Genomic DNA, 17,918 nt, shown 5'->3' with positions numbered 1-17,918 from the left:
ACATATGAGAAGATGCTCAACATCACTCGTCATCAGGGAAATACAAACCAGAACCACAATGAGTTATCACCTTACACCTGTCAGAATGGCTAAAATAAAAATAACAAGAAATAACAAGTGTTGACAAAGATGCAGAGACAAAGGAAAACTTGTGCTCTGTTGGTGGGAGTGTAAACTGGTATGGAGTTTCCTTGAAAAATTAAAAATACAAATGGCATGTGTTTCAAGCATTCCGCTACTGAGTATTTACCCAAAGAAAACTAAAACACGAATTCAAAAAGATATCTGCACCCCTATGTTTACTGATTATTTACAATAGTCAAGATATGGAAGGAGGGAAGAGAATTTTATCCATTCTACCATAGAATGGATAAAAAGATGTGGTATATATATATATATAATAGAATATTACTCAGCCATATTATTATTATTTATATGCATATTACAATGAGATCACATCATTTGCAACAACACGGATGAACCTAGAGGGCAGTAAACTAAGTAAAATACGGCAGACTGAAAAAGACAAATGCCATATGATTTCACTCATGTGTGGAATCTAAAAAAAAAAAAAAAAAAAAAAGAATAAACAAACAAAAAGCAGAATCAGATCTGTAATATGATCACCAAAAGGAAGAATACTCAGGGGATGGAAAAAATAGGTGAAGGGAAAGGGAAGTACAGGCTTCCAGTTATGGAATGAATAAGTCATGGGAATAAAAGTCAAGCATAAGGAGTACAGTCAGTAATACTATAATAGTAATGGTGACAGACCATAACTATACTTGTGCTGAGCAAAACATAATGTATAAACTTGTCAAATCAGTATGATGTACACCTGAAACTAATGTAACATTGTGTGTCGATTATACTCAAATAAAATTTTTTTAAATCTATGAGCAATCCAAATTGTATCACCTGGAGAATGAATCAAGAAACTATCTATGTGGAGAATGGATAAAGAAACATATTGGAAGGTCTGGTTGGATCAGGTGGTAAAGCCCGTGACTCTTCAACTCAGGGTCCAGAGTTCAAGCCTCATGTTGGGTATAGAGCTTACTTAAGTAAATAATAGTTTGGGGTGCCTAATAGTTTGGGGTGCCCAGCACCCCAGCTTAGTTGGTAGAGAGTGTCACTTTTGATCTTGGGATCATGAATTTGAGCCCCATGTTAGGCATAGAGATTACTTTAAAAAAAGTAACTGTGGTATATTCATTCACACAGCAATTTTAATTGCTGGACTACTACCAGCAATTAAAAAAAACTAAACTACATTAAATGGATAGCTTTTATGACACATTAGACATTTCTCAATAAGGTTGTAAAAAAGGAATGAATTGAATACACATGTACAACATTGATGAATCTCAAGAACACTGGCAAAAAATAAACTAGGTACAAAAGAATATTTACTATATGGTTCATTTACATATGTACTATATGATTCCATTTATATAATATTCAACCACAATAATACTAATCTGTGGGAACAGAAGTCAGATAGCTGTTGCCTCTGGTAGGACATATTGAATGAAAAAAGGATAAGGTGGGATACAATTGTTCTATATTCTGTTTTGGGTGGTTGTTACATAAATCTGTCACAACAAATGAAGCTAAACAGAATCTGTGCATTTTATTTTACATAAACTATACCTCAAAAAGAAGATATCATTAAGAAAATGAATAGACATACCACACTTTGGGAGATAATGTTTATGATGAATATTTGTGGCAAAAGACTAATATCCAGAATATATCAAGGACCTCTAAAAACTAGCAATAAAAAAGCAAACATTCCAATTTAAAATGTGCAAAAGAATGCGCAAAGTATTTGAAAAATCAACAAAAAAGATATGAAGATGTCCAATAAGCATGTGAAAAGATGCTTAACATCATTATTTATCAGGGAAATGCAAATTAAAACCTCAATGAGATACTACTATACATTCACTAAAATGGATAAAATGAAAACGACTTATAATATTAAATGTTTATAAAGATGAGATACAACTGTAACTTTCATCCATTGCTGGTGGGTATGTAAACAGTTCTCTCATTTTAGAGAATTGTTTGGTAGTTTCTTTTTTTTTTTTTTAATTTGTCAGAGAGAGAATACAAGCAGAGGGAACAGCAGGCAGAGAGAGAAGGAGGCTCCCCGCTGAGCAAGGAGGCAATGTGGGACTCAATCCCAGGACCCTGGGATCATGACCTAAGCCGAAGGCAGACATTTACTGACTGAGCCACCCAGATGTCCCTGTTTGGTAGTTTCTTAAAATTTTTAATATATTAAATATTATTAAATATTATACCTACCCTATTACCCAGGAATTCTACTTTTAAGCATTTTCCCAAGAAAAATGGAGGTTTATTCCACAAAAAGGCTTATACAAGAAAGTTTATAGCATCCTTAATCATAATAATTAAAACTCAAATATGCATCAACAGGAGAATGGATAAAGAAATTTTTTTATATCCATACAACAGAACACTACATAACCCTAAAAAGTAACAAATAACTGACACTTGCAAACCATGGATGAATCTTGAAAACATCACACCAAGGTATATATACTGCATTCCATTTATATGATTCAAATTTCATGAAGCCTAAAAATGGACAAAACTAATCTATGGTGTTGGAACTCAGAAAGTGTTTGGGTTCAAGAAGAACAGAAAATTCCCTGGAAAATGGACTAGGATGATGGAAATGTTCCAGATCTTATTTCAGGTAGTGCTGCATGGGTAAATACAATTGTCAAAACTCATTCAAGGGAAGACTTAAAGTCAATTCAAAAAGCCCTGAAATGAAGATAAAGACATTTTCAGAAAAACAAATGTGTAGGTTTTTCACCAACAGGTCTGCACTAAAGAAAGTGTGAAAGGGTAGTTTTCAAGCAGAGAAAAATGATCCTAGATGTAAGCCTGGAAATTCAGGGAGAAGAACAGAAACAAAAATGTTAAGTATTAACTGTCTAAAACAATAATAGTGTAGGGACACCTGGCTGGCTCAGTTGGTTGACTCTTAATTTCGGTTCAGGTCATGATCTCAGGGATGCTGAATGGAGCTTCCCTTGGGGCTCTGGGCTCAGCACAGAGTCTGCTTGAGATTTTCTCTCTCCCTCTCCCTGTGACCCTCCCCACAAGTCACATTCACTCTCTCTAAAATAGTGTCTTTAAAAAAATAAAAAATAGAAAAATAAAACGATAACAGTGTATTGCAGAACTAACATAACTAACATAAACATAACTAAAGTACATGACAAAAATGGCACATAAGTCAGGAGAGAAGTAAAAGGAGTTAAAATATTTTCAGGTCCTTTCATTGTCCAAAAGCAAGTAAAAGTTCTAATTTAATAAAATTAAACTCTAATAAGTCAAAGATGTGTGCAGTAATTTACAAAGAACTGTAAAAGAATATATAATTAACAAACAAATAAAAGGGAAATAATAACAAAACACTCAATAAATCCCAAGAAATAAAGGGGAGAAAAAGAAAAACAATAAAAAGAACAAATGGAAAGTAAATAGTAAGCTGATAAATTTAAAACCAAACATATCAGTAACTACATTAAATATAAATGGTCCCAAATAAAATGCTTCAAATAAAAGACATGAATTGTCAGACTGGCTTAAAAACAATTAAACCCAAACATATGCTGCTTATAAAAGAACCATTTAGGGTGCCCGGGTGGCGCAGTTAGTTAAGCATCTGCCCTCAGCTGAGGTCAGGATCCCAGAGTCCTGGGATCAGTCCCATGTCAGGCTCCCTACTCAGCAGGGAGTCTGCTTCTCTGCCCCTCCCCTGGCTGGTGCTTTCTCTCTCTCTCTCTCTTACTTACTCTTTCTCCCTAATAAATAAATAATTTAAAAATCTTTTTTAAAAAAAGAATCATTTAGATGAAATATAAATTCATAGGAATATTCAAAGTCAAAGAAAATTAAACATGTACCATATAAACTCTAAACAGAAAAAGCTAGTGTAGTTGTATTGATAAGAGATGAAGTAGACTTTATGATAAGAAATACTATATAATGAACAAAGATGAGAGAGACTTCATAATGTAAAAAGGTACAATTCAGCAGGAAAATATAATAAATCTATATTTTATGCACCTAAAACACAGCCTTAAATGTACATAAAGAAAAAAAGTGGATAGAATTAAAAGGAAATAGACAACTCCATAATCATAGTCAGAAATTTTAAAACACATCCATCAATACCTGTTAGAACAGGCACAGGCCAAAGAATCAAAAAAAGATTTAAAAACCTGAATAATACAATTAACACTCTTGACCTGATGCCTGTATAGCACAGTACCCAACAACTACAGAATACACAGTAAAGTTTGAAAATTTACTACATACTGTTACATAAAACAAGTCAAAGGACTGAAATAACACAGACGGTATTCTCTGATCACACTCTAATTAAGCTAAGTACCAATTTCAAAGATTCTCACATGTTTGGAAACTGAGAATTGCATTTTTCAATAACTCATGGGTCAAAGCAGATATCACAAGAAATATTAGAAAATATCTTTTACTGAAAAATAATGAACAGTACATATAGAAACTTGTGTGACACAGTTAAAGCTGTGTTTAGAGGTAAATATATAGCTTATATAAAATGCTTATTATAAAAAGAACAGTGGCTGATAATGACTTAAGTCAGAAAATGTACACAAAATTTATGCTAATGAAAGTAGAAGGAAAAAATAACAAGGATAAAATTGGATATTAATGACATAGAAAGCAAACAGAGAGAGAATCAACTTCATTGAAGACTTTGAAACTGATTGTCAAAACTTACCAAGAAAAAAATGAGAGAATATAGAAACTACCACTATCAATAATGAAAAGGGACTTAATTAAAAATATTACAGACTTTTGTAAGATAATAAGAGAATATTATGAACAACTTTATCCCAACAAATTTAAAAATGTAAGTGAAATGGACAAATTACTAGAAAACAAATTCCTAGAAAAATAAAAAAACAAATAGCAGCTGCAACAAAAAAAATCTTAATAGGCTCTAACTTAAATAAAATGAGTTCATCATTTAAAATTTTTCCACACACTGCTGCTGTTGTCAACATCATACCAGCCCCATGGATTCTAATGAAGTCAGGTGATGCTACAGAATGAGCGACAAGCCAGTATAAGAAAAGTTTGGATCCAGCCTCATCTATAATTACTATTAGGTATTTGATAACAACAAACCCATCTAGATGCAGATTTGGACATTTGATACATTTTGACAATGTAAGAAGGACAGCAGTGGCTGGGGAGTGATGAACTCCTGGTACCATAGCACAAGACCAAAACCTCTAGCCTGTACCAAAAACCTACATTCTCAGCTCAAGAGCAATGTAACCCCCCGCTTTTTTTTTTTTTTAAGATTTTATTTATTTGAAAGAGAAAAAATAAAAAAGAGAAGCACAAGCAGAGGGAGAAGGAGAAGCAGGGAGCCCACAGGGGGCTCAATCTCAGAACCTTGAGATCATGACCTGAGCTGCAGACAGACACTTAATGGACTGAGCCACTCAGGTGCCCCATAAACCCCATACTGGCGCAAACCAAGCCCCAGCTTTGCGCCAATCACACATTCAGGTTTGTCTTCTACAATTTCAGCTATCTCTCAGCCAGGTGGCTATACTATTTCCTCCTCCCTCCTCTTCCTGAAATAATTCACAGTCCCCTAATGCTCCAAAAATTGTGCACAAATAAATAGGCCTGTAGTGACAGTGATGCTATTGTGCTATGGCCACTGAAGAGTCATATATTATATTTGGATCATATTTTTTTTGTCTGACATAAGTTTGTGTGATACTAGAACAACTTGTAGAAAGAGTACATAATGGACTTTAAAAATATCTATAGACAAGAGGAGCACCTAGCTGGCTCACTCGGTAGAGTGTGCGGACTCTTGATCTCGGGGTTGTTAGTTCAAGCCCCATATTGGGCACAGAGCCTACTCAAAAAAAAAAAAAAATCTATCTATCTATCTATCTATCTATCTATAAAAAAATCTATCTATCTATCTATCTATATCTATCTATCTATCTATAATCACCTCAGGATGCCTGGGTGGTGCAGTCTCTTAAGTGTCAGACTCTTGGTTTTGATTCAGGTTGTGATCTTTGGGTCATGAGATTGAGCCCTGTGTTGGGCTCTGCACTCAGTTTGAAGTCTGCTTGAGATTCACTCTCCCCCTACTTCTGCCCTTCCCACTCATGCTTGCTCTCTCTCTTTCTCCCTCAAATAAATAAATAAAATAATAAATAATGTAAATAAGAAATAAATAAATAAAAATAAATGAATAAAAAAATAAATAAATAGAATGAATAAAAATAAATCTTGAAAATATCTACTGACAAGTTTCTTTAATAACAACAACAACAAAATAAGTAGCTAATTCACAGCCCGGATATCAATTTGTTTAGATGTATGAATGTTTCATTATAAAACAAAACCATGAAGACTAAAAGAAAAGAGAGGGGAGAGAGGTCAGAGGGAAGGAGACTAGAAGAGACTCCCACAAAGAGAACTCTAGGACCAGACAGCTTCACTGATGAATTTTATCGTGTTAATAAGAAATAAATCTAAACTTACAGAAAAGGTTTCAGAGTAGAGTCAAATTTTTCTGTCTTATGCTGTGGAAACAAATGATCCCTAAGTCTCAGTGACTCAAAACAACGGAAATTTATTTCTCATGTTACATGTCAGATGTGAATTTGCTGCAGCTCTTCTCCAAGCTGTGGGTATGCTGTGGCTCTCATCCCTGTGTCTTTTTTGTTCAGGATCCAAGCTGAAGGACACCCCATATTTGGGACTTACTGTTCTCATAATCTAATGTCAGAAAATAAAGACCAAGGGAGCTGGCACAAAGACAGAATGGCTCCTTTCAGACATGGTGTATGGCCTATCGATTTACATGTCATTTGCTAAAGCAAGTCACCTGTTCAATCTCTACTCAGTGGGTCAAAAGGAAATGTACTTCGTTCACAGGCACCACTTCAAATCACACCATTACAAATCACATAAGCAAGGATGAATAATCTTTTTAGAGAAAAGGGGAGTGAATATTTGAATAGCAATACATAGCACACTTTCCAACTAATTTTACTAAATCAGCATGACTTGATCCAAAATCTGACAAGGACATTGTAAGAAAGGAAAATTAGAGTTCAGCCTCACTCATGACATAGATGTGGAGGTCCTAAACAAAATAGTAGCATATTGATTTTGGCAATTATTTGGCAATCAGATATATGAGGTTTTAATAACCTTTTCTGTCTCTATAGATTTCTCTGTTCCAGACATTTCATATGAATGTAATCATATAATATGTGACCTTTTGTGACTGGCTACTTTCACTTAGAAAATATCTTCAAGATTCACCCATGTTGTACCATGCATTGCTATTTTATTCTTTTAATGGCCATAAAATATTCCATTCCATTCCATATGGAAATGCCACATTTTGTTTATCCATTCATCAGTTGATGGACATTTGGGCTGTTCCCACTTTTTGACTATTGTTAATGCTATTATAAACCTTTGTGTACAAATTTTAGTGTGTATAGATATGTTTTCATTTTTCTTGGGTATTCTAGCAATTCTAGGGATAGAATTGCTAGGTCATAAGGTAATTCTGTGTTTAGTTATTTGAGGAACTGCCAGACTATTCTTCCAAAGTAACTGCACCATTTTATATTTCCACTGGCAGAGAATGAGGGTTACGATTTCTCTGTATCCTCACCAGCATTTGCTATTATCTGACTTTTGGATTCTAGTCATCCTAATAGGTATGGAGTGGTATGTCCCTGGGGTTTTGATTTGCACATTCCTGATGATTTATGATGTTGAACATATTTTCAAGTGCTTATTGGCCATTTTCTATGTTCCTTGGAACAATATCTGTCCAGATCCTGTCTTAATCAGCTCAGAATACCATAATGAAATACCATAGACATGTGGGTTAAACAACAGACATTTATTTTCTCACAGTTCTGAAGGCTGGAATTCCAAGATCAGGGTGCCAGCATAGCTGGGCTGTAGTGAAGTCTCTCTTCTTGGCTTATAGATACCACCTTCTCACTGTGCCCTTACATGGCCTTTCTTCAGGGCATGCACATGGGGGTTGGAAGAAATAGGAGAGAGAGAAAGAAGGATCTCTGGTGTCTCTTCTTAGAAGGATACTAGTTTATTAGATCATGGCTATACCTTTATGATCTTATTAACCTTAATTATTTCCTTAAAGGTCTTATCTCCAATACAGTCACAGTGGGTGTTAGGACTTCATCATATGAATTCTGTGGGGGAATGCAATTCAGTCTTTAGCAGATCCTTTGCCCATCTAAGAAATTAGGTTGACTTGGCTTGATAAAGCAGCTGAATCTTGATTTTGGCTCAAATCATAATCTTAGGGTAGTGGGATCCAGTCCAGAGTTGGAATCTGCACTCAGCGCAGAGTCTGCTTGAGATTCTCTTTCTCCCTCTCCATCTGCACCTCCCCATGCTCGCCCCTCTCACTCTCTCTCCAATAAATAAATAAACAAAATCCTTTAAAAAATTGGGTTGACTTCGGGGCGCCTGGGTGGCTCAGTGGGTTAAGCCTCTACCTTCAGCTCCTCAGCAAGGAGCCTGCTTCCCACTCTCTCTCTGCCTGCCTCTCTGCCTACTTGTGGTCTCTCTCTCTGCCAAATAAATAAATAAAAATCTTTTTTAAAAAAATTGGGTTGACTTTGTATTACTGAAATTCTGAGTTTTAAGAGTTCTTTATATATCATGGATACTACTATCTTATCACATATGTGATTTGCAAATATAGTCTGCCATTCTGTGTGTTGTTTTCCTCTGCTTTTCCATTTTCTCTATATCCCTGCATATTAATCATATCTTTATATTCTCTGTATTTGCTTTGGCATCTTGACATCTTGCTGACTCTGGAGGGACTGCCCCTCCTAAGGCTAGCCAACTTTTGGAGATTGTAAAGAACTCACCTGTAAGCACTCTTTTCATATGCAATATCCCAACTACCTCGTTTATTAGACTGTTAAATGGCAGGCCGCTATTCCCTTGGCTTAATCACCCCAGGTCCAGGTATGAGACAATTAAGGAGAGCCCCTACATCCCAGAGCCTCCTGAAATTATTCAAACTAGCCAACCCTAAAACTGCTTACCTGACCTGTATATTCCTTCCCACAGAAACCGAAATTAAAGCCTCTTCCCTAGGTTTCCCGTCTCATTCTCCCTACCTCCTGACCAAAGCTGGTGCTTCCCAGGTGGGCCTCTGTGGCATGAAGTGATCCCTTTCTCTTGAGATCTATGAATTTGACAATGTTTTCACTGGCAACCTCCTGATCTGTTGACTTCACCCTTCCTCAATAGTAGTAACCCTTTGTTTTAATACATCCTGGTTTTTAGCAATTTATTATGTGCCCTGCTGGAATTTTCTTTGTGTTTATCCTGGTTAGGGTTCATTGACCTATCTGGATCTGAGGATTTATAGTTTTTATCACATTTGAAAAAAAAGAAAAAAAACCTCAGCCACTCTTTTTTCAAATATTTTTTCTGCCCTTTCTTCTCCTCTATTTCTGAGAACATATGCATTAGAATGATTAATATTGTCCCGCAGTCATTCTGGCTTTATTTCAATTTTGTTTCATTATATTTCAAACTCTCTCAATTCTCCCATTTGGATGGTTTCTATTGTTATGTCTTGAGGACACTGATATTTTCTTCTACAATATCTAATCCAATTTTGGATTCAATTCAGTGAATTTTCACTTTACTTCAGATATTGTATATTTTAGCTCTAGAAGTTCCATTTGGATCTTTTTTTGGTATTCCATTTCTTTCTTCATTATTTTCATGTTTTCTTTTAAATATTTGAGTGTTTTATAACAGCTGTCCTAAAGTTCTTATCTACTAATAATCATCATTTCTTTATCTCTATTGACTGATTTTTAATTTTCATTATGGGTAATTCTTTTCTGAGTTGTTTTCAAATCTAGTAATTTTAATTTGAATGCAGGCATTATGGCCATTTTAAGATTATTAGGATTTTTTGTTAATTTTTCTTTAAAGAGTTTTAAGTTTGTTTTGACAGGCAATTGAGTTACTTGAAGATCAGCTTGCTCCAAAAGAGATTGTTTCTAAACTTGTAAGAGCAGATCTAACTTGGCCTTTATTCTAAGTTTAGTTTAACCCTACTACTAAGGTATAATCCTTCTGAGATTTCAACTGAATGCCCCAGCTATCCAGCAAGATCTTTCCACAATGGCTGTCAGAAACCTGAGTCTTTTCCTAGCACTATGTGATCTCTAAGAATTATTCAGTTTATAGCTTTGAAGATAGCCTTTGATTGGTCATGTAAATTTCACCCTATACATGTCTTGTTGGTCTAAATATTCCAAGAAGCAGATGCCAAGAAGGGACTTGACATGTAAGAAATTTATTGAAGTAAGTGCCTATAGGGAAAAATGGGAAGGGAGCCAGGGATAACTAAGACAGTCATAAGACTGCAATGCACATGTGACCTTCAGAAAGAGAAGAATGAAAGTAAGGTTGAGTGGAAGATAGATTGCACCACAGTTCTAAGGAAGTTTGGGAACCTGATGGAGAATCTTCACACCAAAGTTCCCCATCAAAGCAGTCCTGCATATCTCAGGAACAGGCCTGCCATTATCCTTGATGAACTCAGTCATTAGCGGGATTAACACATGGGAAGTGTGGCTTTCTTGTATATGTGGTGCCAAACTTCACAGTGCAACAACTGGAGCCACTAGTCAATTATGCTCTCCACAGTCAGAGATCCAAGAGGTACATTTTTGTGGCCACCAGAGATTCACTCATTGCAGCACATAGATATACTTCACCTCACAATTTAGAGAAAGACTCCTCCATGATTCCTATTATCCTTTATTCCTGAGAGGAAACTCAGAAGTTGGAGAAAAATGAGACAAATTAAAGCCCTCATAACTGTAATGAATCTCAAGACTGCAACTGTACTCCTTCTCTTCCATGATTCTTTCTGAATTCTCCTCACCTGTATCTATCATTTTGGCAGGTCTTGGTGGCTTACATGGTAGTGTGACCCAAACCTACATTCCTGGATAGTCTGAAACCTTGGTAATCAGACCCTTCTCAGTCAGAAGTGGCTGCATGTGTCCATTCCTGGTTACAAAATGTAAGGAAGTACCAGGAGGTGCTCAAATGAATAGCTGGGTTTAACATATATCCCTGACCTCTTCACAAAACAGCAGTTCTATCTCCCCCTGCTGATTAAGACCAATTACCAACATGGTGATTCTTCTTTTTGACCATTAGACCCTAGGCACAAAGAACCCAAAATTCCACAGCAGCAGCTATAACTTAGTTCAGTAGCACTCTTGCTGTGGCCTCTACAAGAACAGGCCTCTTTTGAAGACCAGGAATTCCCAATTCCACCAAAGCCCAATTGTGTAAGGATGAGAGTAAAAACTCCCAAGTAAAAACTTCCAAAGTAGGTCATTGGAAGTGATGGGAACCTCTCCTTCTTCGACGCCTTGTTTCCCAGATCCAGGGAAATACAGCAGCCTATTATTTCTATTGGGATATAGAACTCTATAAATGTCTCTGATTTACATATATTCTACCTCCCGAGGAGTGGCACATCATTCTTTTATGAGATTGCCTCTGAACTGCCACTTGAGTTGTACCTTATAAAGACTGGTCCAGTGTTCTGTGAGACTGGTTGCTTTGAGATGGTACCATAGGTGGGATACTACTAGCAACTCCCATGGTCACAGGACCACTGCCACATCTCCTTCAATGTGAAGCAGCTGGATGCTACACTGTGTGTATTTACATGCTTGTGGATCAGGTATTCTGAAGGCCCCAGGCTACTGAGAATCTTCAGGTAGGGAAGTATAGCCAAAATCAGAATAGGTATCCCTCTCGTGAAAATGAAACCCTACTCCTTCAAGAATAGAAAAATTCTGACATACTTGACTTGGTGAAGTAGCCAGTTGGTCTTGTCAGAAAATAACAATGTCTGGAGCTTAACATTAGTCTCTATTGCTACAGTTTTCAGTATACAGGTCTCCCACCTCCTTTCACTGGGACCTACTGAAAAATGTGCCCCCTGCGTCCTCCCATGGAGCATCATTCTCTGTGTGGTCTTCTGATCTTACATAATTTGTTCTAGTATACCCACTTCACTTAGCCTCTTTATTCCATCTGTAAGGCAAATCCAGGATTTCTATTTCCCTGACTGTTGGCCATAGATTTTTTTCAGGCTTCTAAGAGCCTGATTTTGCTACATTTGCTAACATTCTTGCTAGGATGCTAAATCCCATGTTCTGAGATTGTACTCCCAAATCAACGTATTCTTCCTTGTCTAGATTTATATTCTCCTCCCCTTGATCAAATATCCTAAAAATCTAATCCTAGGGGTATTTCCCCAGTTCCTACTGGTAGCTAGCTAATTCTTATAGTTCTTTTGGTAAAGTCAATCACACTCTCTGCAGTTGGATTTCTGAGAGATGCATTTTCATGGCTGTCACACATTCACAGATTAGTATTCAGACAAAGATGGGAAGGGAACCAATGCAGATTTCTAAGTTCCTTCTCTACATAGCTTTTTCTTCACTAGTATGCTGCCTTGCAGACTATAGCCATGTTGGCCTTCCTGAGCTTATATCCATCCCTACCTCGCCAACTCAGCAAAACTGACAGGCTCTCTTTGGATCACTACCTCCCTGTGTTGTGATCCAGAACCTGTAGAAAGCCTGTGTGATCATAGCAACATAGTTGTTTCATATTTTTTCCCATTATCTTAGCAATTGCAGACAATAAAGCAAACCTTTTGACTTGTTAAGCTTTAATATAAATTACTACCTTCACTACTTCTCTGATAAGGCTAACAGTAAGGAAGGCTAGGAAAAGTAGTTTTTATTCCAGGTATTCATGGTTCAGTTAAAAATCATGAGTTTTGGGGTGCCTGGGTGGCTCAGTGGGCTGAGCCTCTGCCTTAGGCTTGGGTCACAGTCTCAGGGTCCTGGGATAGGGTCCTGTGTCAGGCTCTCTGCTCAGCGGGGAGCCTGCTTCCTCTCTTCTCTCTCTCCGCCTGCCTCTCTGTCTGCTTGTGATCTCTCTCTCTCTCCCTGTCAAATAAATAAGTAAAACCTTTTTAAAAAATCATGAATTTTACTACAAAAGAAAAAGCAAAGGACATATATTGGGAGATGATGGTTAATCTGCCTTAGTATTCTGGGGTTACAGCTATTTTCTCTTGGTCCTTGGAAGATATTGCAACCATCTTTGGATTTCCATTATGCTGTTGAGAACTCAGTTACCATTCTACTTGTCATTCATTTATAGTGCTCTTTTTCTCTGACTGCTCTCAACTTTTTTTTCACTAATTGGTGTTGTGTGCTTTCAGGACAGTGTGTCCAAGAGTAGGTTACATTTTCATTATTCTTAGGATTCAGTGGGATTCTTGAATCTGAGAATTTTTTTTTATCAATTCTGGGAAAGTATTAGCTACCATTTCTTTAAATATTGCCTTCTCTCATTGTATGTCTTCCTTTCAGAATTCTAATAGTTGCATATTAGACTTTCACACATTTCATCCATGTCCCTTAACTTCCCCTTTATCTTTCCACTTCTTATTTCCCTAGGCTATAATCTGAGTAATTTCTTTAGATCTATTTCTCAGTTCACTAATTCTCTCTTCAGTTCTGTCTAACTTACTATGGGACTATCCACCAGGATTCTAATTTTAATGACTATATTTTTATTTCTAGATGTTTCACCTTGTTCTTTTTCTAAACCTGCCTGGTTATTTGTGATAGTCTCTTGATTTTCAATCCTACATTTAATAGTCTCTTTATCTCTTTACATATATTAAATAAACCTTTGTCAGTTAAGTATCTGACAAGTTTAATTTATAAAGTTTTTGTAGATTCTGTTTACTGTTTCTGTGAACTCCCATTCATGTTAGCTTATTTCTTTGTGTTTCTTTTTTATTTTTAATAATGAACTTACATTCACAGGAAATTTATCTGTGAAAATTCTTTAAGATCCTAGTTTAAAATACACTCCTCCAGAGAGGATTTGTGTTTGGTTCTGCCAGCCACCTGGTTTGATCACCACACATTAGTACTTTAGGCTACATTCTAATCTCGGGTTTCTAGGGTAACACATGTAGTGTGAATTCTGACATCAAAACTGTGTGAAGGATGGGTATGGATTCTCAAGGAAAAGCTGTTTTGTTTGTTTCTTTGTTTGTTCACCATCCAGAACCAAGGACAAGACAGACAAACTTCTCTACAATTTGTCTTTAAGGAACAGATTTAGTCTAATTCACCCTTTACTAAGTGTATCCCTTTTTAAGGACTCAGCTTTATGTGCAGTTTCCAATACAACTCCCACCTTGCCTAGGACTAGACTTTATCTGATTTCACCTGAGTGACCTGCTAAAACATTCTCTAAACCACCAATACCTTTTGGCCTTTGATGAGATGTATTATAATTGGAATTTTTTAGGATATCCAGCATACATGTTGTCGGGAACTTGGTAGGCATACTGCCAGGAATGAAAAAGTAGCTTTGCTTTTGATCTAAGAAGTCTGAAACTTCAGAAAATATTCAACTATACCTTCCTAAAGGCAAACAGTTGTGAGTGCTCTGAAGTTTTAAGGAGGAACTGCAGCATGACACCACTAACTTCCCTCCCAATATTTCTTCTTACAAGCTTGCTCAGAGACAACCATGCCTCAGATTCTTACTGATCATTTTTAATATCATTCATTGATTCTTCAGCAAGTCTCTACACTACCAAGGTTGTTTTGAATTTACATATTAAGGTATTTAATTATATAAAAGTACTTGGGGCTGAGTGATAAAATTACAAAGATATAATTTAAGGGGTAACTAGCATCACAAAGCAGGATGTGAAACATATTATTTGTTTAGACATACTATGTATAGTATAAGCAATAAAAAATGGGAGTCTAGAGGAAAAATAGAATCCCAATCATATGAGAGGCTCGTTATGTTAAGAATGAAAAGTTAATACAATTTAGTTAGAAAGAATGAATCAAGTAGATCTGATGCCCTAGTGGCTATCAGATACATGGAAAATGAACAAAAAAACAAAAAACAAAAAAAAAAAATCAAGCTGATGCCAACTTTCAACCAGGTAGACCATGCTACCATTTTTAGAAACAAGTAAACCCAGGAGAGAAAGGAAAGCTAGTTTGGGGGAAATTAATCCAATTTAGATAGGGTCAAGATAGAAGAGCAGCATATTTTCCCAAAGGAAAAAGGGAAGAGTGGAAGGCCTAAGAAATGAACTTCAGGGAATGGTGACAGAGAAGAAGGTAGGAAGATAAATTATTAGTAGAGCAGAAGAGTGTTCACAGGTGAGAGGAAAACAATGATGTGACAAAGAAAAGATGAGAGTGTTTCAAGAAAGAAAAGATGATTCATGGTATCAAATGTGACAGAAAATCAGGGAAAATAAAGACTTAAGGAAAGCCACTGAATTTGATGATTAGGAAATAATTGGTGCCCATCAAAAGCAAGGTTTTATTATGTGGTAAAAAACAGAAGCCAGACTCAATATGTAATGGATCATTTTAAGAAAATAAAATGCCCCAAATTCTAGTCTCAGGGTACCTGGGTGGTTCAGTCAGCTGTGTCTGCCTTCAGCTCAGCTCATGATTCCCAGCTTCTGGGTTAGAGCCCCACATCAGCTCCATGCTCAGTGGAGGGGAGGGCTTCTCCCTCCCCCTCTGCCCCTACCGGCTTCCCTGCTCATGCTCCCTTTTTCTCTCTCTCTCGAATAAATAGATAAAATCTTAAAAAAAAAAAAAAGAATACCCTAGCAATTTTTGAATGACAATTTCTTATTCTTTCTCTCCAAAAGGGGCTCTGAAATGTGAAAGCTTCAGGCTCCATCATACCTGGATCTCCCTCTATTAGCCACTAACTCATCCTCTCAACACCTTAACATAGCCATGTTTGTAACATCACCTTACCTGCTCCACTAAGGTAAAAAGACTTTGAGAAAGTCCAATGTAGCCTCAAAAGATGAAAGTTGCGATCTGCTGATCTACACTGGGTTTTCCTAGGATGGAACAGAACTACAATACAAGTATCTCACATTTAACATAGCACAACTCTAGAAAGTGAAAATGAATCTGCAGAGATTATTTTTTTTCCTAACTACAAAAGGAGCTATATTATACAATTCTCCTAGAGCTCTAAATGCCAACGCTCTCTGCCTTTTGGCTAAGATAAAGTGTAAAGCTCTAAAGCCACTGTAAAGCCATGCTTACTCTTATATTTAATGAAACATTTTATACTCGAAGAGCATAAGATAATTGATGTATTTTTCTCTACAGCCAACTTATCTAAACAAATGGGAGACCAAGGCACAAATACCCTTAGAATGTTCACAGGCAGTGTGCAACAAGAATAGAGAGCATCTCTACACCAAATGTGTTTTCAAAGGGAATGAAGTCAGGATAAGTTCAGAGAACTTGGACAACAGAACTAAAATTACAGAGCATAACTCTGCATCCTTTGGAAACTCCAAAGGTCCTATGAACAGCTAAATTATTTTTTAATTTTTTTTTTTTTGAGAGAGAGTGCACATGTGTGGGAGGGTGGAGGGACAGAAGGAGTGGGAGAGCATCTTAAGCAGGCTCAATGCCCATGATGAACCCTGACACAGAGCTCCATCCCAGGACCCTGAGATCAAGAACTGAGCCAAAGGCAGATGCTTAATCAACTGAGCCACCCAGGTGCCCCAATATGCTTTAAAGATTTTAATAATACTGTTCACTGTAATAATTAGTAGCCACAAAGCAATTAGTCAGAGAAGCCCAAGAGATGCTGCCTGAAATGTATATAAATAATCTACTGCTTGGTTTGAAATGTCCATAGATTTTAGAATCATTCATGTGAAAACAGTCTAATTCCTAGCATGCATTTCTATTGCATCCCTCTTCTAGAGCAAAAAACATTGCTTTATTAGTACCTCATCTTCACACACTGAAGTTCAGTCGAACAGAGGACAGAATGCCTTGTCCTTTGTTAAACCAGGACTGAGACTAGTGCCAGATACTGAAAATGCTGGACCCTGAGCTCCCTCTGGAGGAGGTTAGGACTATCTGATTTCAAAGAAAACTTAAGAATTGTTTTTACTCTTGGACTAGGGGCAAATAGACTACATAACCACTGTACACCTGCAATCTATGCAATGCTATCCATTAAATGAAAGCTACTTGTGAAGAGAAAGAACCTTAACCTAAAATCAGTATGAAAGTCAATCTAAGGCAAAATTCCTTTTATTTATTGCTTTGAGGTATACATTTCACAGGGTCATTTATTCTTTCAATGCCATACACTTAAGTAAAGAAATCAGGAACTCATGGAACATAGATCTAGTGTTTTGTTCATTGCTGTATTTCCCATGTCTAGAAAGGTGCCTGGAATATTTTAGTGGACGGAGACCATTAATAAACAAATTAAGTAAAGTTATGTAACTTGTCAGGTAGAGAAATGCTATATGAAAAAGTTTAAAAAGATAATAGGAATGGTAAAAGTTATAATTTTAAGTAGAGATGGCTTTAGATATGAGTAAAAGCCAGTAAGGAGGTTGTCCTGTACAATGGGCAAGAAATGTGCATAGGAGTTGAGGAATAAAAAGTACTCAAATTCTGGAAATTCTTTCAAGGTATAGCTGTGTAGGGTATAAGAGAAAAAGAGAAGTCAAGGATTACTCTAAGATATTTCCCCTGAGCCAATGGAAGAATGGAGTTACCCTTAACTAAGATGTGGGAAATATGGAGGAGCTAGGAGGGAGTAAGTAAGAGATCAGGACCTTAATTCTGGACATGTGAAGTTAGAGATACCTATTA

The 17,918-nt window shown here is 36.5% G+C and overlaps 1 protein-coding gene across 12 annotated transcripts in view; it reads right to left on the bottom strand.

The window, feature by feature from the left end:
• Window positions 1-17,918, bottom strand: part of CDKL3 (cyclin dependent kinase like 3) — a gene marked incomplete at both ends in the record, with an annotated part of 111,221 nt that overhangs the window by 22,140 nt on the left and 71,163 nt on the right. For 2 of the 12 annotated variants that reach the window (XR_014310316.1, XM_082725708.1), the window contains one exon: window positions 12,925-13,151. The exons of 9 other annotated variants lie outside the window; for them this stretch is intronic. Coding sequence is in view for 1 of the 3 variants with exons in the window: in XM_082725708.1 (XP_082581834.1) it covers window positions 13,077-13,151 (75 nt within the window). Of the gene's footprint in view, window positions 1-8,008; window positions 8,122-12,924; window positions 13,152-17,918 lie in introns of those variants that run through there. One more of the 12 variants, XR_014310318.1, reaches the window with a different exon arrangement.

Source organism: Mustela nivalis (assembly GCF_964662115.1).
Source record: "Mustela nivalis genome assembly, chromosome: 3".
NCBI lineage: Eukaryota > Metazoa > Chordata > Mammalia > Carnivora > Mustelidae > Mustela > Mustela nivalis.
The sequence above is the reverse complement of the archived record's forward strand: the minus strand, read 5'-3'. Positions and strand labels throughout refer to the sequence as shown.